Source organism: Epinephelus lanceolatus, chromosome 1 (genome assembly GCF_041903045.1).
Source record: "Epinephelus lanceolatus isolate andai-2023 chromosome 1, ASM4190304v1, whole genome shotgun sequence".
Taxonomy (NCBI): Eukaryota; Metazoa; Chordata; class Actinopteri; order Perciformes; family Serranidae; genus Epinephelus; species Epinephelus lanceolatus.
In genome coordinates, this window is record NC_135734.1 from 11,825,107 (window position 1) to 11,851,001 (window position 25,895).

Sequence of the window (25,895 nt, forward strand, 5' to 3'; positions counted from 1 at the left end):
CGTTGATCACCCCTAACACCAATAATTAGCATGTGGACTAGTCCAGAATGCAAAAGTGTGAAGGCAAGGTTGCAGGCATTTGTTTTAATTGTTGCACCATAATGATTAAGCAGCATTTTTATGCAGTCTGGCAAGATGGATGGCCTGCAATGCTATCTATTCTCAGGGAGTCAAGTCCTTGGCACCACATTGGTTCACTGCTGCTTAGATTAACACAAAGCTGGAGGGCATGATTTCTGGGCCCCTCTCCACCTTTTATTTCTTTCCTGTTAAAAAACAATCAAATGTACAAGTCACGTCTCTTCTTGTAGTCTGGAAAGCTTCGTTCGCCCTGGTCTACACTAAACAATGTTTAACTTGTTAATTTACATGTTAATTTTCTCCATTTATTACTTTTTTTCTTTTTTTTTTAGATGGAAATTGAATGGCACGGAAATCAGTCCCAAATCTGGATCTCACTACAGCCTCTCTGGAGGCAACCTCAGAATCAGCCATCTGAACAAAGACCAAGATGCTGGAACGTATCAGTGCCTCGCCTCCAACTCTTTCGGGACCATCGTCAGCCGAGAGGCCAGTCTAACCTTTGCATGTGAGTCTCTATTTTTTTCCTTCCCATCTCTCTCTGGGCAAACTTTTGTGACTTCTGAGCTTCCACTGAAAAAGATGTGCAGCAGAAAAAAGATATGCCGTTGGCACTTGAGGATAACATGGTGGGTTCTGCTTGATAACATGACAAACATGGAACATGGAACATGGAAGCATCTCTCTGGGGAACTATTAACTCTCTCTGTGTGCTGACTAGAGTTTACTCTAAGTCATCATTGCAGATCAAAGACAAACCTACAAACAAGTTCAAGTGAAGTGAAACTCAAAGCAAGGCTTCTTGATGATAGAGCTGCCATCAGTGCTGCTCTCTACTATTAAAGAACCAGTGGTAGAAGAAGTAGAAGAATCACATGGAGTTGCTATATCAGTGTTGTTTTATCAAAAACAAGACATAGAAAATGTGAAAGGGGTCACTTAGGCAATTACAGAGCATTATTAGTTGAACCTGCAGCTCTTCCTTGCTTTGCAGATTTTTATAATGAGTTTGGTGGATCAAGAGTCAGATATTTCCCTCAGGAGTTGGTAGAGACCAAAAATGGAGCTTAAAGGACTCACATTCAGGTGGCCAGAAATACAACTCCATATGAATGTTAATGTTGCTCTGTATGTGCACAATGAGTAAATAGGTAACTGTCCAATCAGTGTTGACATTAAATGTTGTCAGTTGAAGCAAATCAATGTGTGCAATAGTAGCCAAGAATGCTGAGTTCTCCATGGCTTGTGGAGCAGTGCTGGCAGTGCCTACATGCATCAGGATAAATTGCGTGTAGCTCTCAATAGCTCAGGTTATTCAGGGTTGCTGCCAGCCTTAACTTCTATTAACCCATTATTAGGGTTAGGGCGGTATGAGAAAAAAAAAACGGTCCGGTTTTTGTGAAAAAAAACGCATCAGGTCGGTAATACCGGACATTATCGACTTTCCGTCACTGTTAAACAAACTGCAGGCTACAGTAGAGGCCTTGGCGCATGCGCACTCGCACCCCCTAGCTCAGTCCCTGCCCCACCCCCACCCCCCTCTGTCTCCTGCTCGCTGTGCACTTGGTGAAGAGGCAGACACAGGTGCTCACAGACTCGGGCGTACTATAAGCGGAACAGACTCCGCGTGGAATGTCCGCAGTCATTCGGGCTTCCATAGTCGAGCGCACTTCCGTGTTGTAGTTTCCTGTTAAAATGTCCGTGAAAAATCCCTGCGATGTGAAAAATACATGCCGAGCAGTCTTTTGTGTGACACTGGTGCGTGGAGTGGAGTCCGCACGGTCGTAAAATCTGAGCTTTGCGCGCATAGGGCTTGCGGACGTCCGCTTTTAGTCCGGGCAGACCTCCGCGGAGTCCGCTTCGCGTATGTTCCGCCTGAGTATGTTTGAGGATGACATATGCGGTCTGGTCGGTCTCAAAAAAAACAAAAAAACAAACCTGGTCCTGGTCCAAGACGGAGTACCGAACCGAATTAGTATTACCGAGAACCGACCCAACCCTACCCATTATCATTCCCCGGTTGCCAGGACGCTTGGTCACATCCCATTGCATCACTTTGTGATGCTAAGGGATATGACCAATCTTTAGCGTCTCTGTGTGATGCACAGCTGAGACACATTGTAACACATGGTAAATGTTGTGAAACAGGTTATATAAATAGGTTTAGATTAGATTAGGTTTGGGGAAAAAGTACATGTTTTGGGTTAAAATAAGTACATTCGTTACGTAACAGAAATGTAATGTGATGTTAATATGTCACTTGATTGACGTCAATGTGCAATGATTGTACATAAATTGCATAACATTATATTAAAACAACTTGGATTTTTGGTTCCACATGGTACACAAACTGAGGTTTTCTGGATAAAAGTGCGGGTGAGAGTCTTTCTTTGATGCATCCACCTCCTTTCCCTTTTCTCCTATAAGAACTTTCTCGCTCTTTATATTATGTCAGTTGCAACAAGTATTGCTGGACATGGGTTTACATTGGAGTTAGCTGAAAGCCTGGTGTATCTAATGAAGATATTAAGGGTGCCTTTGGCGTCAATATCCCACGCTGAGGGGCATGACAGAGCGTCGGTATTTGACGACCTCTATGCAGCTTGGCTGCTCTCCACTGCATTTATTGGGCCATGTACTCTGGCTTGAATGAATATAGCTGAATATCCAAGTCAGCTGAAACACAAAATGTGTCCTCATCCATAACATCCTCTGCGCTTTACAATACAAGTGAAAAGAGTGAGAAAGTTCTGTTTCTAAGTGGCATCTGGAGCACGTCCCCTGGCTACCTGAAGGAGAAATCCAACCTGTAGTTCTTCCTGCATCCTACTACGTTACAGTCACATCAAGTGACGACACTGTAGAATAGCCACTTTCAGTGTTCTGCTTCACGTTATTAACCTATTGTTGTGTTGGTTCCAAATTAATCTAAGCTGTATCTATACACAAATTCAAACTTGATCACATAAACATTATGAATGGGTCCCTTTGTATTTCCTGTTGGAATGTAATTGACAGGAAGTAAAAAGGGACCAAAGCTGTTTCCCTGGGAACAGAATAGCATTTAAATGGTTAATAGCTGTAAACAAAATGTGGTTAAGTCAAAAGTACAATATTCAGTACTCTCTGAAATTGATAAAACAAAATGCAATGGACACACAGACATACAATGTACATTTATTGAGTACTCATGTCATTTATAAATCAGCTAACATGTTTGGTAGAGGTTTCCTAGTGATTATTATTACATAATACAACACAGTGTACAATATTTTCAGCCACTGCAAAGAACAAAAGAACACCAAACTAAAAAAACAACTTCCCAACATGCAGAGTCAGCACTATCAATTTTGCAGATTCATGTTTTTTTAATGACTTTTTCTTACCGATTTGACCATCATGATGATAGACTGTTTGACGGATCTTGATGAGTCTAACTGACAGCCTCTGGACTTCATATTCCTAAAGCAGGAGGAAGTCAATAAGTGCCTACTGTATGTGCCAGTTATCGGACAGGCAGAAATGATGACATTAATGGCAAGTGAGTGATCGCTTGCTCAGATTAGATTCGGAGGTTTAGCGTTTGGGGACAAGGCCACCAATATGTCTCGGGCCATTTGATTGGTCCCCTGGATGAGTGAGAAGTCAATCTACAATCTGAGTCTGCTGGTGGATTTCCACTATGATAGGATGACAGTTCCATCAATTGCTGGGCTCTGACCTTACCAGCCTTCAGTTGTTGTCACAGAGTCAGGGCATGCATGTATGACCGAGTGTCATCTGTCTTCTTTATTACTCTTGCTATTGCTTAATTAACTCCACAGCATGATTGAATGGTGAAGGTTCAAGTGAATAATTTAAAGGGCAACTGATATTACTGGAGACTGTCATGTAATTCTTTATAGGAATTTAGGCGAACTAAAGTACATGAGTTTTTCTCTTTCAGGCCAGGTGGCAGGCAGAGATATTCTCCTCCTGTAACACAGACTACCAGTCAAATACACACCATTCGCTCTTTAGGTGTAAATGGCGTTTCAGCACCGATCCTATTTCCCTCCAGTAAAGACTGTGACCTTTTGGTGGCAATTAGTTTGACGCGTAATTTGACTCTGATTTTGACACAAGACAGACTTTGAGCCTTCTTACACCTCTAATAAGCCCACTGGTAATTAAAGCTGCCTGAGCCAAAAAGGGAATAATAATTTGGAACTATATAAATGCACATCTGCTGCATTGGAAAGGTCAAAAGTCAAGAAATTTGAAAAATGTCAAATATTTGTAATTTTGCACTGGCTTGAAATCATCTTACGTCCTGTAGTTGATGAATTTCCTGTTGAAACAGGATGCAACATAATGCAGGGAGGGAGCATCTGAGAGAATTAGAGCATTAAAGAAACTTGTATTTGAATAAATTACTAAAAGGGTGGGATTGTTAAAGTATATGATAATTTATTGGAGAGAATATAGATTTAGGTCTTCACTTCACTGGAAATTAAGGTACAGATGTCATGGGGAACACAGGGGACATGTCCCCCCTCAATATTTAGAACATGTTATGTTGACAAAATAAAGACACAGTAAAGTGATGCAGATAAGACATAAAATTTGCAGGGAATAAGTGTTTGACACTGAAAATAATCTGATGGATCTACCCTGTTGAAAAGAAACCTTCGCCCTTGCCTAAAACTAATTTGTTTTTCATAAAGAACACAACAATGTTTTTTAGCCAGTTATTGTTAAAGGTTAAGTTTAAGATATTCTATATTTTTCTTATTGTCAACAAATACCATGAAAAGAGGCGAAGACCAATGATCAAATTAACCTAACAATAATTATCTGTGTAGCCACTGTAGGCTAACTGATGTCTCTTGGCCATTGAGCTTCCTTTTTTTGTCTTAAAGGGATAGTGCACCCAAAAATGAAAATTCAGCCATTATCTACTCACCCATTTGCCGATGGAGGCCCTGGTGAAGTTTTAGAGTCCTCACATCCCTTGTGGAGGACACCTAATGGCAGACGGCGCCCCAGACTAACGTCCAAGAACACAAAATTGAATCCACAAAGTATTTCCATACTGCTCATCCGTAGTGATCCAAGTGTGCTGCAGCCCCGACATAAAAAGTTATTTGGAAAAACGTCATATGAACTCTGTTTTTAGCCTCACTGTAGCCTGTAGCTCTGACTGCTTCTCTGTGCTCCACGCTCACGTGTGCGCACTTGCGCGCGACCAGCGAAAGCATGAGCTTTGCTCACCCGTGTTTACATCATGTGACACGTGCACTGCAGGGAGACAACGGTAACCACAGTCGCTAAAAGATCATTTGCACTACGGTCTTTTAGCAAAGGACAACCCAACATGTCTGAAGACTTTGAAATTGAGGAGGAACAGCATTTCTTTGTTGAGCCGTATTTGTTTGAGCCCGAGTATACGGACGAAACTCAGGCTACTGGACGAAGCAGCCGCCGCAGCTCATGAGCCTCAGCCAGCCGCAGAATACTGGAGTCGAGCACTGGAAACCTGGTGGTGTAGTTGTTTCAAATGCAAAGCAATGCCAACGGATGAGGAAAGTCTTTGATGCTCAGACTGGGAATTGGCGATGCCTGCAATTGAGAATCTGGACATCAGTACTGACGAGACTGCTGCTCTTCAGAGACCGTGCATCACCGATCACCCTGAGTGCGCACACGTGAGTGCGGAGCACAGAGAAGCAGTCAGAGCTACAGGCTACAGTGAGGCTAAAAACAGAGTTCATATGATGTTTTTCCAAACAACTTTTTATGTTGGGGCTGCAGCAAACTTGGATCACTACGGATGAGCAGTATGGAGATACTTTGTGGATTCAATTTTGTGTTCTTGGACGTTAGTCTGGGGCGCTGTCTGCCATTAGGTGTGCTAGCCGCTCCCCCCGTCGATCTCCGCAAGGAATGTGAGGACTCAACTTCACCAGGGCCTCCATCGGCATATGGGTGAGTAGATAATGGCTGAATGTTCATGTTTGGGTGCACTATCCCTTTAAAACTATAAAAAAAAAACACATCAATGAGCTGCACTATTTGCATTGGATGACATATTTTTCCACAGCAAACAACATGGGCACTGTATTTTATTTGTCAATCCCACATACACCATCCTGCTGCTGTGAATATCCACTAGAGCACCATATTTGTATCAATCCACATCTGAAAATAGTCCCCAACAAATACTACTTACTTGTGTTTAAGACACGTTTGCTAAAAACTGCAGTGACCAGCTGTTGTAGGAAGTTACTGAGCCTTTAAAAGAAAGAGAGAAAGCAAGAAAGAAAGAAAGAAAGAAAGAAAGATAGAACCAGTGGGGTTGGGGCTGAGTGCCGCAGAGAATGTAGGGAAGTTGGAAAGAGATCGACTAACACCTTGGTTTTGGTCTTTTCATGTGATAAAAAAAGAAAAGTAGATGGTATACCTATTCAACAAGATTTACTTAAGTTTTTAATCTTACTAATGCTAACAGGCAACAGAAGTTTAGATTTAGCAGGACGAAAAAAGGTTTATTTCAGTATTTCTTCAGGCTTCGCTATGCAGTGTGAGGCTTGAGGAAAAAGATCAGGCACAAAATATAAACTAACTGAATGCCTGGATTATTTTGCGTAATTACACTTCTAAGAGCTTAAAACAGAGCTATCCCTGTTGCTATAGCAATAGCTTAAATAGATAGAGAGAAGAGATTCATTGTAAAGTGTTCTAGCGGAATGGGGAATCATTCGTTAATAATAGAGGCAGGTTGTGAGCAATCACTTCTCTTTATGTGATACATCTTTCTCCTGTCACCTTCTATGAACAGCTACCTGACCACATGGCAAATGTTTCATCTGCAATGGCCAAGACAAGCAACACTTGAACAGATTTGTAGTCTGACCCAGGATTAAATTTGATGCGGCAGACTGTGCAGCATCTACAGCTGTCTGTGTGAGTTTCTGTACAAATTGTACAGAAATAGTTGAAGACACACTGTACAATAGATGCTGCACATATCTATCACAAATTAGATTTAACAATATATTGCAGCTGATATGAGGAATGTGGTTGAAAAAGTAGCCTTTCGATGGGTATACAACCTTAATTTTAGAAGGCCACACATGCATTCTTACACAGTACAATGTGTTTTGACCTGGTCAAAAATCTTTACTCTACACGCACAAGCGAAACCACAAAAAATTGTTTAAAAGGTTTTTTTGTGTGATAGAGGACAGAGGAAATCTTTTCATATCAGCAGTGGCTCTGGCAGCTTTTCATTGTCTGCGTGCTCCAGTCTGAGTCAGTCTCTGCTATCTTAAAGATGGACCCTGTGAACCTGATGTTCTTAATTACATGACTGGCAGGCAATATCAGAAATTAAATATAGCCAAGTGCAGTTCCTTTCCTGTAGCTAGCATGAGACCAACTCACTCTGCAGCGCTGACCAGGACCACACGTCATTATGTTACAGTTTGTTTAAATTCTTGTCTGCAGAATGTGTGTGTGTGTGTTACTTGTTTTGAGTGTCTGATCGTGCAGACTATGAAAGCAGATGTCCTCTATTGAGGACAATAAAGAATGAATGTGAATGTGAATTGGCAATAAAGACGAACACAGAATAGAAAAGCCTGTTAGGGTTAAGGTTATCAGTAACCTCAGTGTGTTTAGCCCTTAGTTTTGTTGCAGTGCCATTCAGCAACCTGTGAAAAGAGTACTTCACTGTGCCATTTTCCAGCACCAATGCCAGCCTGCACTCCAGAAAAGCATTTTGTTCACTCATTAGCACTGTGTACCTTTACTTCTTCTCTTGTCAGATGAAACCATGTCTTCTTTTGTGGTGTTGTAGCTGTCACAGTAGAAAAGACGTTACATTTCATACACATCATATCAGCATTTCTTACATGATGTAGTATGTAAGCTGACTTTATCAGGAGGTGGAGGGGACAGTGGAGGCATGACATCCAGTGAGCTGTGTTTCTAGCGGCGTTTTAGCCACCAAACATAGTTGTTTTTAGTGAACCCTAACTGTTTTTCCAAGTGGGATTGTGCCACGAAAAGCATTTTTTTCCCTGGGACTTTGACAGCTAACCGTGATAGTGCCACCAAAACTGTTTCTAAGATAAAACATGATCTCTTCCTAATCATAACCAAGTTGTTTTTCTGCCTGAACCTAACCACACATTAACTAAGTGTTGTGAAAACGCAGTCTCAGTGTGTAAGGTAATGTACAAATGTAATGTATCCATGCAGAAACACACAATACCAATATTTTTTCTGGTGACTGGGTTGGGCAAACATACCCTAATTTTCCTGCATGACATTTGCTGATACATTTCTTATTTTATTAGTTAACTAATCCAATCCCATATTAGCGATTAGATGTGTTACTCCAGAAATCTACCTCAGATTGATTGAAAAATTCAAAAGGCTTAGCAAATTAACTTAAATCATTAATGAATTAACTCGTGCATTCATTTGAATCTGCCAGACTTTGTTTTCATCCATTGCCTAATTTATTCTCTATTGATGCAAAGGAGGAGTGTTTTGAAAATGAACTTAGTGTGCTTTTCAGGCAAAATCCACTAAGAGCAAAAAGTAAAAAAAGTATTTGAACATTTACTTCACACGTGAGTGTGTGGGGCTGCCTGTACGGAGGGTTAGTGATCCCAAACTGGAATAAACGCTTAGTTTCTCACAATAAAAGAAATAAATGATTTTAAAATTAGAACTGGGTCTTAAAATTGATAATGGAATCCTGATAGGGAGTCGCTGGGAGCAGGAGTTCCTGTTTTCAGGAGAGCATTGTTGTTTCGCGAGCATGCTCTGCCTTCTAATTTAGTCATTTAGCTGTGAGTGTGAGGGATTTCTGCCTTTCCTTTAATTAAATAGGCATCAGTGGCGTCTTAATCTTGTTCCTGTTGAGTAATCTTTCTGAAACACATTATTGGTGTTGCTGAAGTCACATTGCATTGTCACAGCAGGATAATGGTGTCGTTTCAGTTTAGACCTGCATAGGTCTCAACTTAAATCAAACATTTCCAACTCAACTGTAATTAAAAATTTCACTTTTTTTTCTTTTTTGATATGATAATACTAATCTGTTCACTTTATGACTTTCATTTTCACAGTCTTGCTTAAACTGAGTGAAAACCCACAGGCTGAATTAATATTTGCTGAGCTGTGTGCGAGTGCTTTGCTTCCTGAACCTGTGCATGTTCTATATTCTGTAGACAACAGTAAACACACTGTACAATGGAACTCAGTTCTTCTGCCAAATCATATCCCTCGGTTAACACTTGTTAGTCCACATGCTCCACGACGCCTTCAAGGTTATTCTTTGAAACTGGCAGGACTCCAAATACTTCAGCATTCCTCTCCATGTCACAAACTTTTGATGGATGATGCTGCTCCTCGCGAGGGTTGTGGCTGTCTACCCCCTGAGGCAAGGATAACTGATGGGCAGTGGGCGCTTCCACTCAATACTCGCTGCCCTTGATTAGTATGTCCATTGATTCTATATCCGTGATTATGTAAAAGATGTACACCCATAATTCATACTGATGAATAGGCTGTATATTCAATATTGGAATAACAGCGGGTGCCTCTCACATGGGTGGCGTTGAGAGGGCTGTGCTATGAATGCAATGACAAGTTGTTGAAGTTTCCATCATGCAATTATATTACCAGAGATGACAAGAAGGGCCAGCTCTTAAGAAAAACGGTCTTGAAAATGAAGCTTGCCTTGAAACATATCCTGTTTTTGCGTGGGAGTTTATGTTCACTTGCATATATAGTGTCTCCTCAGCGTCAGACGTGCTCATATTTTGCTAAGCATATAGGGGTTAGAATTCCTCATGTCACCGGAGTAGATTTTAAAGCCTTGAGGGGAAACATGAATACCTCATTTAAATGCAAATAAATCCTCTAGACTCCTCTCAGCTGTTGTGATAATGTGGAGTGAGTATATTGACTTAGTTAATGAGGTGTAAATAGCTAATGGGTGTACTCTGGCTTTTACTTTTTATCTGCAGTACACTATCAAGATATCACTCTTGAGGATCTGCTAGAAGGTGGCACACCATACTTAGGATTTACCTCTTTATCAGATACATAACAGACCCACATAGTAAGGCACTGGGTTTTATGACATTCATTGCCATTGTGAAGAAGGCTCAGCAGCATCTGTAATGTAACTGTCTACATAGCTTAACTCATTTGCAGCAGATTAGAGAATATTGACACCTTTAACGCCTGTTTTACTGAAAGTAATTTGATTTCCATGTATTTGCTGGTTTACATCACCTCCTGTTAGTTCTCCAAATACAGGTCAGTGGTCCTTGACCATTAACATGACACATGGGAGCTTTGTCTGATGCGTCGTCCCTATAGACACAATCTTTGTTTACATTAAACTGCAGGGTAGAAAACACCATATCACATACGCCAGTCTTTACTGTAAAAAAACAGTAATTTCACTTCACAGCACATGGGAGTTGCTGGTCTACCTGCCTTGATTGGTTTGACATGATCAACTGACATGACATAATCAATTTAGAAAAATGTAATACTGTTATTATACATATTAAATTATCCCACTGTATAGAAAGTAGTTAAAATGTGCTCCACCTCCTTCAGCTGTAACATTAAAATGCTGCCTATGTGTTAAATCATCAGTAATAATATTCCAGTAATATATTCTAATGTAAACTCTCAGGAGCCATATTTCACTTAAATATACTTTAAGTATATTAAGGCGAAAAAAAGGAGTGTGACAAAGCACTGAATGCTTATCCCACGCTGAGTGCTGCACATTAGAGATGGCCATTTACTAGACGGGGGCCTAATGCTACATCCATGTCATATTCAGACACATTCAGCCTAGTCAGACCATAATTATGATTAACAGGGACACTTGGAATTCTTAATTGGAGACATTGTATATTTCTGATACACATCCCTCTTGGTGAATAGAACCAAAAAAAGTGTTGACAGCTACTAGTTAGGTTAACCCAGCTAACATAAAATTAACTTTACTTCTCTCAAGACAACCCAATCACCAGGATACATTTTGGCATTGAATGTTTCTGCAAATCACAGATATGCAACATTTGTACATTATTATTATGGAGAGGAAATGTTGAAACTTTACATTTGGTTATAGTCAGGAAAAGACCACGTTTGACCTAAAATGCACAGGTTGGGAGCCACAATAACCACTGGAAATGCTGCAACATTTTGCCAAAAAGCTCCCAATGTTTTACCCAGTTCTGCAGTGGTCTGCAGTTTGGCAGCCATCTCATCTCATTTGCATGCCATCCACCAGCCACTCCACCTCCCAATGACAACTTATATAAATGTAATCCAAACTATGTTACTTCAGAAACTTGATGTGATGTATGAAATGTACAAATGTAACAGATCTGTGGTTTGCAGAAATGTGCAATTGTCTGGTGACTGAGCTGCTCAAGAACACTAACTTTATGAAACTGCAGTAAAGGGTTGCAGCAGTATACCAGTTTCAAAGTATACTGCAATTCTGACTTACTGCAAAACACAGATCTTTTGTAAAGGTAAGGCGGATTGTCATTTTACACTGTATATGCCATATACAGTGTTAAATCTATATGGATTGATAAATGCATTATACCTTTTGAGTTCGGACAATTGATCGCTGTTGATCAGCTATAGATTTGTCACTTTTTAAGGGAGGTCTTTTATGCTGGGTGTTCATATTAAACATGGTAAGTATATATGAAGTAATCCCTGTGAGCAAAAACCTAAAGCTTCAGACCGTTATGAACACTCTGTTTCCAACTGCTTTTTTCTACCTTTGTGACAAATGAATGACAGCTGGTCGTCTGCTTAGAGAGACAGGTGCTAAAACAGAGCATTTAGAAACCTTTAATACAAGTGTGAACCTGTATATTAGCAAAGATCTCCTTTAAAGTTTTTTTTTGTTTTGTTTTATTTTTTCATGTGTGAATGAATTGTTTCTAAGTTTTTATGTGAGCTTGTCTCAAATTTCCCATAGGGATGATTAAAGAATTTTGAATTTAACTGAAAAATTCTCTGTTTGGCGCATAACCAGGTCTTTTTCTATAGACGAATTTGGCGAGCGATTTGTGTATGCCGCCATCTTGCGGCGGCGCCATTGCTGCAGTGACATGTGTCAGTCATTAATTCATTATGCTGTCATTGTGAACTGACTCTCTACAATGACAGCATCATGAATAGCGGGATTGGTGATGTTAGACAGTGGCCTCCGGTAACTGATGAAGGTATCTTAAATGAGTACCGATATTAATTTAGAAATTAATCATTTGTTTGAGCGATAAGCAGGAAAGATTAGAGTAATAGGGAGATAATAGACTGTATCATTAAACACTGTGTAATATAACGTTAGCATACGTTACGTGTGCTGACGTTAGCAAGCTAGCAGCGTGACATTTAATCATTATGGACATGCTACGTGACCATCACATCATATTGAAGGCAATCAATATTGATCGCCTTCAATATGATGTGATGGTCGTCTAAAAGGCGGTGTAAAATTTGCCCGACCCATCCGGAGCTCAGGTAATTTTGACCCTCAATCAGAGACCTGTAATTGCTGTTTTTCTGGTCATCGGAGGCCAGGCGATCAATAAAATATTCTTGAATACCTAAAACAAAACACAAACACGTGTTGTTGTTGTTTTTAGTCACATAGCCTGTCCATAATGATTCAATGTCACGCTGCTAGCTTGCTACCGTCAGCACACATAACATATGCTAACATTATATTACACAGTGTTTAATGATACAGTCTATTATCTCCCTATTACTCTAATCTTTCCTGCTTATCGCTCAAACAAATGATTAATTTCTAAATTAATATCGGTACTCATTTAAGATACCTTCATCAGTTACCGGAGGCCACTGTCTGACAGCATAATGAAATGATGACTGACACGTCACCACAGCAATGGCGCCACCACAAGATGGCGCCATACACAAATCGCTCGCCAAATTCGTCTAGAAATTGGTACTCAAGAAGTTACCTTCAAAAATATGAAAAGTTAAAAATAAATGCAGTCTAATACAACAGTCCTGCACTAGATCCCACCGTCATGAAGGCTATAATGTATATATTCATATATTTATAATTTTTAGAGAGGTCTTTTGGGGGCCGCAGTTTTTGCTGCTGTCGAATCGTATTGTTTGACATTGTTTAAAAAAAAATTGTCCACCCACTCCCATTCACTTCAGTGAGGGTAGCCCAAAAATGCTGTATAATTCAAAAGCACCATAAACAAACTCCAAAATGGCCATAAAGTTTCAGTAAAACACATTGTCATATATTTCCATGTGATGATATTTTCTAACAAAAACAGCTGTGACACGCGCACACACACACACACACAAACACACACAAACACACATTACCTACCATCCACTTAGGAGTCCCAGGTTGTAATGAATCTCATGGTCACGGTTGGACGGGCTTGTTGAAGTATGATAAGTCGTGCTGGCATTTGGAAGGCTCATATGTCTGGGATGTGATCATCAGCCTAATCTGGATCATTGTTTGTAATGCCAGCCCAGGTTTGCAATAATTAATGCTAATGGATCTAGATGGGGCATCACGTTTACTTGTTCTGAGGCTATTAATCATTGTTAGCCGCTTCCCTTTTGAAAATTACACTGAAGCCTTTGTGTAAGCTCAGCGCAGAACATTTTTTAATGAAAATTTGAAAGGACTTATGTTCACTACTGTTCCTTTATATGTGACAAATTTAATGGATATGTTATTTGAGATGTCCCTCGCAGGCAAACTGTGTGCTTTCATGCCTTCTTTTGAACCCAAAGTGAACATGTGCACAGCTGTGTGCGCTCTGAAAAGCATGCTTTGGTGAAGCCCCCCCACGATGTCCCCTGCATCTGAAGGCATTGGCCATAGCATGTTGTAAATTATGCTTTTCGCCGCTCTCCTCGAGCACTTTTTACAACAATGCTTCTTTTGCTCTTTTTTTTTTTTTTGCTGTTGAGAGTGGATGGATGAGGAGGTGGTGGTGAAGGGGGAGGGTGCTGGATTTTACCAGTGTTGCAGCATGCTTTCAGCACGGGCGAGGCCATGTCTATGGATCTGGACAGGGACAGTCAGTGGCTTTAGTGAAGTAGACATCGCCACTTCACAAATCACAACAGCTTTGATCTCAGCCAAAATAATGCCAAAAAGACTTTTTTTTGGAACAAATTCAGTACCTTAGATGTCTCTTGCTCTTGTCCACTTTGTTCTAAGGCTCATATTTTGGGGAGGCTTGGGTGCTTTTATCTAACCTTCTATCGCGCCTTCAGATGAAAGTAAGTGGTGGGGCTGCTCAAAAAAAAAGGCTTGTGTTGCCATTTTGGAGTGACCAGATTGACTCAAAAACAGTGTTTTGTCCATCAATTGTAGCTATGTTAGGATGAGGAAAGACGTTTTTCCTATTTGTGACCTCTTACTATACTTTCAAGAATTGTAAAAAGAACTGATGGACAGTCCAAATAGCCCAAATAATTTATTAAACTAAAGGTACAGCAGTGAAGAAAAAGCAGAGCAGATATGTCAGCTCCAGGCTCTCATCAGTGATCTCTGATCAGCAACATCAACCAGAGATAAAGCCAACTGACAACAGGGAAGTCAATTAGCCTTGCTACATTAATCACCTTTGAGTGACACTTAAGAGATAACCAGACAGCCAGCGTTCCTTGAAAAAGCTACTGAAAAGTAGCAATTTGTAAAATATGACAAGCAATAAAAATAAATGGCCTAATTTAAGCACAGAGGCCAGATTGAACGCTACACACGTCATAAACCTCCAAGAAAGCATCTTAAATTCTGATCTTCAGACATCTTTGCTCCGTCTTTCCTTTTTAAGCGCTTTTATGAGTTGGTCACCACCCCGCCGGTGTTGGGCGACTTTTTCCCCAGCCCAGGGAATATAATTTGGAGGGACAGTGATCTGCAAAGCAAAAATGACTGTAGACAGGGAATTTGTCATCTCATCTATGGACTGCGCTCAGATGCTCAATTATTCTGGTGTGGAGAGATGGCGTGTTGTTTTTCCAGTAAGGAGCAAGGACAAACAAATTCATAAATCAAATGAGTGGATTTACATGCTATGAGCAATTTAATCCTGCACTTCTTTTCTCATTTTGACGGTGTGTAAATAATTCACACTTGAGATGATGTACACAGGGAACAGACCCTCTATAAGTTGAATTACTTAGTGTGGCAGATGCAGTGAAAGCAGCATATTTATATTTATTTCTTCAGATCGGAGCTTTTGAATGACACAAATTGGAACTTTTGCGATACTCTGTCGGAGTGTGCAGCACTTTGGAGCTCTGATAGTTTATCATAGAATATCAGGGAATCAGAAATGACTGTTTATTACAGGGCTTTTCAATTACAAATTCAGTTGGGCTGGAGAAAAACAGGAAATGTGGATGGGCCAGACATTTACAGCAGCCTATTAAACCTTCTTTTAATCTTTCAGTAATGATAAGTTTTCAACAAATGCAAATTAATGCAGTAAAAAGAGCAATGTGTATTGTTTTACTTCTGAAATAATAATAAATCGTTCCCATATCTGACCAGGCACATCATGTCACAACTGTAAAATAAAAATGAGCAATGATATTAATGCAAAGAACCAAAACAAGTGGCAGTAACAGTAACCATAAGACATAACACACATTTATCTCTCTACCAGTGTCTCCCTCCTTGTCTCACCTGTCTCTTTCCCAAACACACACACACACACCACACCTCATGACATTTTCCATGAAAAAGTGTTTGGGAAAAGACAAAGGACATTTTTTGTGATTATTCAACCACAGTCCAGATGTTTTGAAAAGCTACTAAACATGGTTGAAACTGTGTTACATGAGAAAATGTTGTTTGTAAAAGATCTACAGTGTCACTATACCAATCCATGCATCCCACACCATCAGTAGTGGGCATGTGTAACTCAACAGAGCGACTGCCAGACACTATGTGTAGTTCACATATTTTTGTTACACTGGTATATCAGATTTATGTATGCTGAGCCACTCTGAGGTTGCTTCTGGGATGGATATGGCCAGCAGGCGGCCAGTTGAATAGGTCTGGTTTACTACCACCAGAATTCACAATATAACTTTTAAATTTTATTATTATGTCAGTAAGCACTGTATGTATGTGTTCTAGAAGCCCATCCTTATTCTTTGTGGCACCTTACAACAAGCTAATGTCAATCTGCAATCCATTATCACAGATTATATTAATCTGTTAGCAACCACACTGATATTTTGATTTCTTTTTTTGTTTCAATATATCTCTTTTTGTCAGGAAGAGGTAACATTTTTAACTGAGAACTGTGAAAAGATAAACAAATAATGACCTATTGTTTTGTTTGGCACAAAGGTTAAATTTAAAGCTTTCACACGTTCAGTAATATATATTTTATGGAAAACCACTTAATATTTTATCTTTAATTTGTTTCAATTTAACCCCCCCCCCCCCACACACACACACACACACACACACACACACATGTCCCCATGCGCAAAACAAATACATTCATATATATATATCTGTGGCCATCAAACTGTACAACTCCTCCCTCTGAGTGGCCCTGAGACTTTTCACACATTGCAATAATCTAATGTAACTTGTGCAATAACCCCATTTCACCCTGACTGTATGTATTCTGTTTGTGTAAATAATCTTGTTCAGTTTACAATATATATATGTATATATATATATATATATACATATATATATATATATATATATATATATATATATATATATATATATACATATATGTGTATTTACGTTTATGTTTGTTAATAATTCGTGTTTTTGTAATTTATTTTGCAGTCAAGGTCATATCAATGGATTCAAAAATGCTGAAACCATGAGTACATTTTTAACAATGTACCTGTCCATTCCCTAAAAAAAAAAAAGATAAATTGAATTTGCTATGAAAAAAGAGTAAAATTTTCCATATTGTATTTGAAGAAATTATACAATAATAGGTCATTGTATCTGCATAAGTAATAGTCTTCTTTATAGGTTTCAAATTGTCCACACTGCTGCTAGTAAAATCCCTGTGTTTATTTTTTATTTTATTTCATCACTTGTCCTATATAGATTTTAAACAAACAAACAACAACAACAACAACAACGCACACATACATCTCAAAATACAATATTCCCCACTGTCTGCAAGGACAGTGGAGGAAGAAATACCTTGTACTCTGATCCTTAAATAAAGGCCACCTAATGAATGTGAATCCAATATTCACTCTTTTATCTCTGTTTTGGTCTCTACCAACTCCTCCACCAAATGTACTTACAGTACAGCACATGAGCAAATGTTCTAAGTCACTTTCCACCACTGCTCAGCTGTAGCTGTAGCTCTGCTTGTAATATTGCCGCCCCCCGGTATGAAACCTCAGGTACAGTTTAGTGGTTCTAAAACTGCGGGGGCAGGACCCCTTATGGGGGGTACAGAGGCACTGCAGGGAGGAGCACAGGAATGAAATGAAAAATGTGAAGTGGAAAGTTTTTATTGCCTACAACAAGAGTACTTTCACACCTGCTATCAAGATTCAGGTTTCAGACAGCTTAACGAAATGACGGTGGACAGATTTTTGACAGGTAAGAAAAGAAAAGCAGGTGATGCTTATCAAGCAAACACATCAGTCAAGAAGTCAAGAAAGTTTGATGAAGTCTGTTTATTGTCAGTGTAACAGAAAAGCGAATGTAAAAACAATGTAAGAAATAAGATGGAACAAAATAATATCCATGAAAGCTTTTTTTTTTTTTGGACAAATCTTTCAACCATTGTTAATGGTTTAGTGAAATTAAACTAGATTTGAGAACTTGGTCAAGCTGGTGCTGTATTCAGAAAGGGGTAAAAGTGATGTATTACATTTACTTTCATTACTGTAACAAAGTTATTTTATTTCTTAAACTCATACTAAATTATTTTTAAAAATCTGTAATGATACTAAAGTTTTACTTCAGTACTTTTTTTTTATCATATGTATTGTAGTTCATTTCATCTCAAGTGCATCTGTTACTGAGTAAAAGCCAAAAGATGAAAAAGTCCTGATAAACTGTGTGATAATGGAACAAAAGCAAGCTGATCAGTTGGCAGCTACAGCAGAGAAGAAGCTGCTGGTGCGTCTGCAGCTGCAGGAGGGCTGAGCACCAGAGAGGTGACACTCTGCACTCAGCAGACACGCAAATGATACATTATAGATGTTTGTGTTCACTGGCTGTGGTCAGCACTAGCACTTAAAATTAATGCAGAAATAAAAAATAAAAAGAACATTGCCATCAGATAAAAAAGAATCACAGATGTGGTGATAATAAGTAGCATTACTGTACCTTAGCATACTTTAAAATGTGGGTCCACGACCCCGAGAGGGTCCTCAGTGTTGCTGTAGCAAAGATTTAAGATTTAATTTACAGCACACTACATACAACATTAATGATAATGTTGAATCACTGTGCAGCACTGGGATTTGCACACAAGGGGTCTTTTAGCTGACTTCATTCCACCTGTGTATAAGTTGATATATGATGCAATTTATTTTGTAGCCTTACGATTTTCTTTGATTTTACAGTAGTATCATATATCATCATAACCCCCATTACTGCAGTAACATTTACTCAGTCAGGGACATAAGTGTAGATGGTTCGGATAGTGTAGGGACTTGCAATGTAAGGGCAAACAGTAACAGTAACAAAAAATGGTATTCTTATTTTACATAAATTATGAAAACTATTAATAAGTTAAACACAAACTTTTCAATTCAATAAATATTTTTAAAATTATTTTGTATACACAGACATACAATGATGATTGCTAGATTATATGCATGTTGATTTTGCCCAATATCAAGTCTCATTTTCATCATGTGACGAGAAGATACAATGTGCGTTAGTGTAGGTGCAAGCCTGATGTGTGTGTGTGTATATGTGCGTTGACTAGGGCCTGTCATATAAGCGTATACTGGGGCCTGTCATAACCTGACCTTCTTATTATTTTTGTTAAAGTACATTTTTACACAATGACTTAATTTGAGTGAAATTTCTTTAAAGTAATAAAACTTTTATTTGAGTTCAATATTCTAGCACTCTCTCCACCTCTGCATTTAGTTATTCAGAGTGTATTGCAACACAAACTTCTTCCTCCCCCTCACTCTCTTTCAATTTATCCCTTTAAGTTAGGAGTCCGTCATTGTCGCACACCTGCGCTCCCTCTACACAAACACAAACAATCCTTAATGAAACCCACTGCAGCACATAGACTCACATTCTGTTGCAGCTGGTGGGCCAGCGGGGCAGAAACACCACCAGTGACAATCAGCTCCTGGGGGCTCACAGTCCATCGACACAGCCAGTTGTGCTGCCACCCTGTTAGAGCATGAACCTCTGCCTCGCTTTGTTACACTTTTGCAGTAGTGGACTCCTACAAGTGTGTTTTGACAACTTGCTTTTCAAATGTGAAGTAATCCATAGTGTCCTCAGCATGGATGCTGTGGGAGGGCATTCAGGCTGCCCGAGATTCTTTTCTCAGCGCCTGTACCTCACTGAGCTGAGGAGCAAACACCCCACAGGCACAAGGAGGAAAACAAAAGTCTTTGCTGCAGTTTTTTTTTTTTTTACTGGCCACTAACGTCACGATAAATTTAGTTATACCAAGAAGACTGGAAGGTATTTTGAACATTATAGGTGGATCAGTAAATGGAAGCAGGGTCAAAAAATGATGGTTCTCACCCTTGTTTTACAAGCAGCATAAATAAACGTCTCCATATAGCTTAAACAAGACTGTTTTGCCTCCAGTTTTTACATCTCTGAGGTAGACACATCAGAGTGACCCTAAAGTACCAAATCTGGCATTAATCTTGAGAAAAATACTAAGAGATGATTTCTTAATAGGGCTTAAGAGTCTCAAATAGCTATTAGTTAAACTGTGCTCATGGGTTAAGACGAGATTTATGTTTAAAGAAATAATTAAAGGCTGCTTCTTAATTGACTTGTCCTGCAGCCAATATGACATATATTAACTGACCTTATAGTCCTCTTCATAAATCAGTGAGCCCAATAATTTTACATTTAGATCACTTGGAGCTGAACTAATCAGTAATCTCATTTCAAAGTGGATTGGTTGCAGTTTTGCAACGAGCAGGTCTGCACAGGGAGCTGCTCGTGTCTGCACCGCTGCTCACAGCGACTGGAGAATATGCTGCATATTATAGGGCAAGGTTAATTAAGGTTAATTAATCCAATTTGGAGACTATGTATGGATAAATTTTAGACCCACTTGTCTTCATATATTAATCTACTGTAGTCCTCTCTTTTGCTAAAAGCACATTATGAATACACTTTGACCTCAAGGCAGACATCCTAAATGTGTAAACTAAATACAACCAAACTGAAAAAGGCAAAATAAAGAAATAAAATCAAATATGAATAATACACTTTTGACATAGGTGTAGATTTCAAGGGGAGCACAGCAGGCACATCCACCTCTGTATTTAGAATGTGCATTTGTCCCCCACAATGAAAACATGTAACTAGCAGAGAACTTTAATTTTGAAGAAATAAAAGACGTTTTCACCTTTAACTCCAGCGACCCTGTGTCGTCATATGAGGACAGTAAATTTGGGTGCACCTTATACTTTTGCATACATTACACCTGTTGTCTTCGTTTGTGGACACTGTTATGTGCCATCAAAAGCACAAAAACAAGATGACAGCCACCTCTGCCAAGTCAGTCAACAGGCTATCCCGACACAAAAGTGGACAAAGTGCAAATCTTGATCAAAGTTTATGGTTGAAACTTGTTTATTTATGCTTAAAAATGTTTGTATAGTTTGATATGGTATACGGATTTGACCAAATTTAACAATAGTAACAAGCTAAAGCCCTGTTAATGAGCAAATACTCATTTGAGGACATTGGGACTTTATTATTATTGTATTATAGCAGCATTTCACACAGGCCAATTAGGTGTGACAGATTGTTCCTACAGACAAAGAGGACATTCCTAGCTTCCTAGGAATGTAGAGCAAGGGAAGTTCATAGAGAGTTACAAAATAAATAACATGGCTTTTAGATACGTGGCATTTTTGCAGTTTTGCTTTTTGTACATTGACATGAACCGTTTTGAACAGCTCTAGACTTAAACATTGACCTTTAACCCATACAGATACAAAATATCAAACAAATGTTGCATTGTCTGCAATTTTGTTTTTGCACAACGGTGTTCAGACATTGCAAATTTGAAATGCTGTTGACTATTAAAAATAAACCCATCATCTCCATATGAGGACATGTTTTTTTTCCAAAACTACTTGCTTTTCAAAGAGAATCCTTAATTGTTGTTTTTTGTTGTTGTTTTTTTCCTTTTACTCATCAGGTCCCACTTATTCCAAATAGCTTGGAAAATTTGAAAATGCATACCAAACATAAGTTAATGTCTCAGGTGGTTAACCTCATGCAGAAGAGCAAAAATTGGTGCGTATAAAATTCACTAAAATGCAGAAAATGGCGTGTTTGACACTCAAAATTTCCTGGGTGTGGACCTCCAACCTCCTTCCTTCATATATGTCCTCTCCCAGTGTTGAAACAAAATCTATGCCCTTGACTTTTGAAACATATTAGTGTGCTTTGGGCTATTTTAAGCTACGCTAATTTAATAATGTTGCCATGTAACTACAAAATGTCCTAATCGGTTCACAGTTTTTATTATGTTAAATATCGTAACGTCTGATCTCAGATTAAGGTAGTTTCAATAAGAACATATTCAAAGACACAACATATCCCCCTCTCAGCTGAGTTACCAGTATAGACATGACATTTCCATGTGATGTGTGAATTTGCCTCACTGAGCTCGACCAGGATGTAAACCATCAGTGCAGCAAATCGTTGGAAGTGGTCATGACCTGCTATTGTTTCCATCAATTGTCAAATGAAAAATTGTTTAGTTAAACAGTACTTTTGCTGTTAAAGCCAGAGCAGGACTAGCTTTGTTCAGTGTTGGTGGGCATGATGAATGAAAGGTAACCTGATTACCACCAGAGCTATTAAAATCCCTCATGTGTGACCCGTCACAGCAACCCTCTCTGCTTAGCAGCAGGGCAGCAGATTGCTGTTTGGCTCATATTAGTGGGTGTGTGTCACTATTGATTTGAACTTTTTTTTTTCTTTTTTTCATAATGCATTAAGTTCATGCAAGGCTTCCATTCATTATTTAGAATATACAATTACTAGAGCTGGGTGCAGTAATAGTCCTGATTCTTTTCATTTTCTCACTCTCTCAACTGTGTCTCTTCCAGAAGGTAATTATTAAGCAGGTAAAACTGTATGTCCTCTGTTCGGTGCAACATGCTGTTCAACATGCCTCATTGAATATGACTTTTAAAACCGGGAAAAGAAATGAAATCTCACAAATAATATTTCAAAAGAAGGAGGGAGGCACTGCTTGGGTCTGACATTGATGGAAATGAAGCAGGTGCTCCTGATGCTTTGGGAGGTGGCAAATAAGTGTGTTTCCATCACACTGATGTGCCCATCTACTAGTATTTACACAACAGTAATTGGATGCAGTGTTAATTTTGGCAGCTTTTTTCAATTTAGTCTAATTATTAAACTTTAGACGAAAAATGCTTATTAGTTTTAGTCAAATTGAAGTCATTTTTATCCTTTATAGTTGGAGTGTAGTTTTAGAAGACAACAACTCAAAATGTTTTAGCTAACAAAAAGTCATGACATTTTAGTCAACTACTAGTCATTTCTTTCAGTCAAAATGCTTTTTTTTTCTTTCAGTCAACGAAAGAATCCAGGTTCACTGTAAACTCTGACTTATCGATCTCACTGGTAAGAATCAAAAAAAAAACAAAACTTTATTTCAGCCTAAATTCTTTCTAAATCTGCAGCATGTTGGTCTGTAAGTTTAAAATTGGACTTCCAGCTCTGTCAGAGAAAACTCCGCTGAGTTCAGACTGTTTACTAACAGCATAGGTACACCTATAGATAGCCTCCTACCTGCCTGTCAAACAGCAACTAAACCAAAGACCTTCTTCAGACAGTCCGGATCTGAGTGGAGTTCTGCAGGGATGAGCAGCTGTGAAGTCTCTGTCTGCTGCAGTACAGCGGCTAATAAGCAGAGCTAGCCGCTAGCAGTCACCGTTGCAACGACAAAGAACTCCACAAATTCATTCAACATCTCCACCATCCAGTCATACGCAATAATCACTGACTGGATGGAAATGCGTATTTCAGATATTTCTAAGCATTCAGTTGAAATTTTCACTTCATTAGGATGGAGAGTTGACTAATGTCCAATAGGGCTGTCAAAATTGCTCAAAAATGATGTTTGAATATTCCTTCTAAAAATAACTCATAGGTTTGAACCATTCGAATTTTTTTTTTCTCCGCATTATGTCCACATAAGGGCAAACTAATACAAGGAAACATACTTGTATATGTATTAATACAAGGAAACATAACTACTTGTAGGTATTTTTAATTCAACATAAACGTCTTTGAAAACATTTACATACCTCCACATTAAAACACATAAAACAATTATCTATAACATTACGTTATAAATGACCGCGGACCTCTCGCTCGCCCCCCCTCTCTGACCCGTCAGGCCACACCGCCCGCAGAGGCGCTGCGAATAGCCTCGAAGCGCTGAGAAGCGAAGCCAGTTTCCTTTCGGCACCCATGTTAACCCACTGTGTCATCCACACCGGCTGTGCCGCACCGCGCAGCTCCGTGGCCGGCTCACGCCCTGCAGCGATTGTTTTGGCATCTGGTCTATTTTCTGCGCGAGCTGCAAGCAAATGTGTCAAGCCAGGTGACGGAGACAACAGCTGGGAGCAGAACCGTTTGTCGACCAGCGTGGAGAAACGCGCGTCTGATGTGAACGAAGTGCCCTGGCTCGCGCGAGAATTTCGGTGCGCTGCGCTTCGCAGCACTTCCGCGGGCGGTGTGGCCCTGGCGTATGCAGTGCGTTGAGTGCAGCAGCCCAGGCCAATGCCCACTCGCAAAGAGGACAGCTGCGGTGGTGTGTTTTTTTCCTCCACAATCGAATATCAATTTTCACATTCAAAGGTCCATTTTTTTTCAAATTCGAATTTGAATTTAAATTCAAATTTAGAATATTCGTTGACAGCCCTAATGTCCAATAATTAAATTGTATTTTATCTGTTGTTGACATTTAAAGGCACAAATATGTTTAAGATTTTCTTTAAATGCCTTTAGTCATAAGAGCCCCATCTTAAAATCCCATGTATATTGCTGTTTCAGCAGGCTTATTGGATCAAAACAAAAATAAAAAATTAAAAAAAATATTTGACCCATCTTTCTACCTTCCTCGGCTTTATGTCCCCACTTATCCTACATGTGCTGTTTCCTGCTCCAAGAAGACACAGGCCACTTCAGCTTAAAGTAAACGAGGTCCTATTGTGATGCTCAGAAAATGTAGTTGGTAAGATATAAAGTGTTTCGATTGGACATTTTTGAATTATTAAATTCAATTACAGAAAAAACATACTACACTAATAAAAACTAAAAAATACATACACAGAGTGAACAATAAAAGATGAGGCAGTTCTTTTAGTCATTCAGACCATAAAATTTTAAATGTGGAAGAGTGCTTAGAAAAGGAAGCCTTTTTTATTTATCTGTACTGTTCATCTGCATTCATATTCTTCCAAAACCAGCTCAATATATCAAGTTTAACAGCGTGATTTTCTTTGAACATTTTATTTAAAAATATACAACTCAATTCAATATTTAATCTAAATGTTGCTGCCTCTTTATATAAAATTCTCAACTTTTGAAACTTGAAAAAATTTATTTTGTTCTTCCTCCAGCAAAAATCCCCCTTGGGACCCTTTAATTCACCTCTTTCTGAGACTTGTGGCACCATCAGAGGAGTCTTGGATTTAATAATACACACTGACACACACAGGGGTGATTTGAGGCAAAGCAAAAGGCTGTTTACCACCCAGAAAGCACACAAGGATAGATACAGTGAAGGTGATGGTGCTGCTGTGTTTGTTTATAATTTGTTTATGAGGGTGGTGCAGTGGTTCAGTGGTGCAGTGGTTCAGTGGTTTGCACTGCTGCCTCACACACAGTATGGGTTTGAACCTTGGCCTTTGGAGTTTACAAGAACTGTATTTGTTAGGATTAAGTCTCAGTTTCTTCCCACAGTCTGAAGAAATATAGGCCAGGAACTTTCTGGTACTGTGTGAGTGTGTGATATGTTTATCTGTGTGAGCTCTATAATAAACTGGCATCCTGTTGTGAGTCTTTCCCCGCCTGCTGCACACTGCTTTAGGCTCCATAGGGCTGTGACCTTGAATGGGAGTAAGAAGCAAGAAAAACAGGGGAGAGAAAAACAATCATTTGTTCATGACGATGCTTTCATGTGTTCAAGGATCAGATGTATCAGCCTCTGACCTGTAAAGATATTTTACTTACTGCCCTTTTTATTTTTCAGACTTGGAAAACTTCAAGACTCACAGAAGAAGCTCTGTATCAGTCCGCGAAGGTCAAGGAGTGGTTCTGCTCTGCGGCCCTCCACCGCATTCTGGAGGTAAGACAATATATTCTCATTTTTAATGACCATTCGACCCAGTTGGCACGCACACACTGAGAATTAGCTGGCTGATAGAACAAGAAGAAGTGAATGAGTTCATAATGTTTGAAATGTTTTCAGATGGATGTTTTGCAGCTTTGAGCTCTCAGTGTTTGGCTGGGCTGGTGCTGTGTAAGG

General features: G+C 39.2%; 1 protein-coding gene across 2 annotated transcripts in view; it reads left to right on the forward strand.

Moving 5' to 3' along the window:
• Positions 1-25,895, forward strand: part of cntn4 (contactin 4) — a 216,130-nt gene that overhangs the window by 78,545 nt on the left and 111,690 nt on the right. For both annotated transcript variants that reach the window (XM_033626983.2, XM_033626984.2), the window contains exons 4-5: positions 414-589; positions 25,620-25,715. In XM_033626983.2, the coding sequence (XP_033482874.1) occupies positions 414-589; positions 25,620-25,715 (272 nt within the window). The remainder of the gene's footprint in view (positions 1-413; positions 590-25,619; positions 25,716-25,895) is intronic.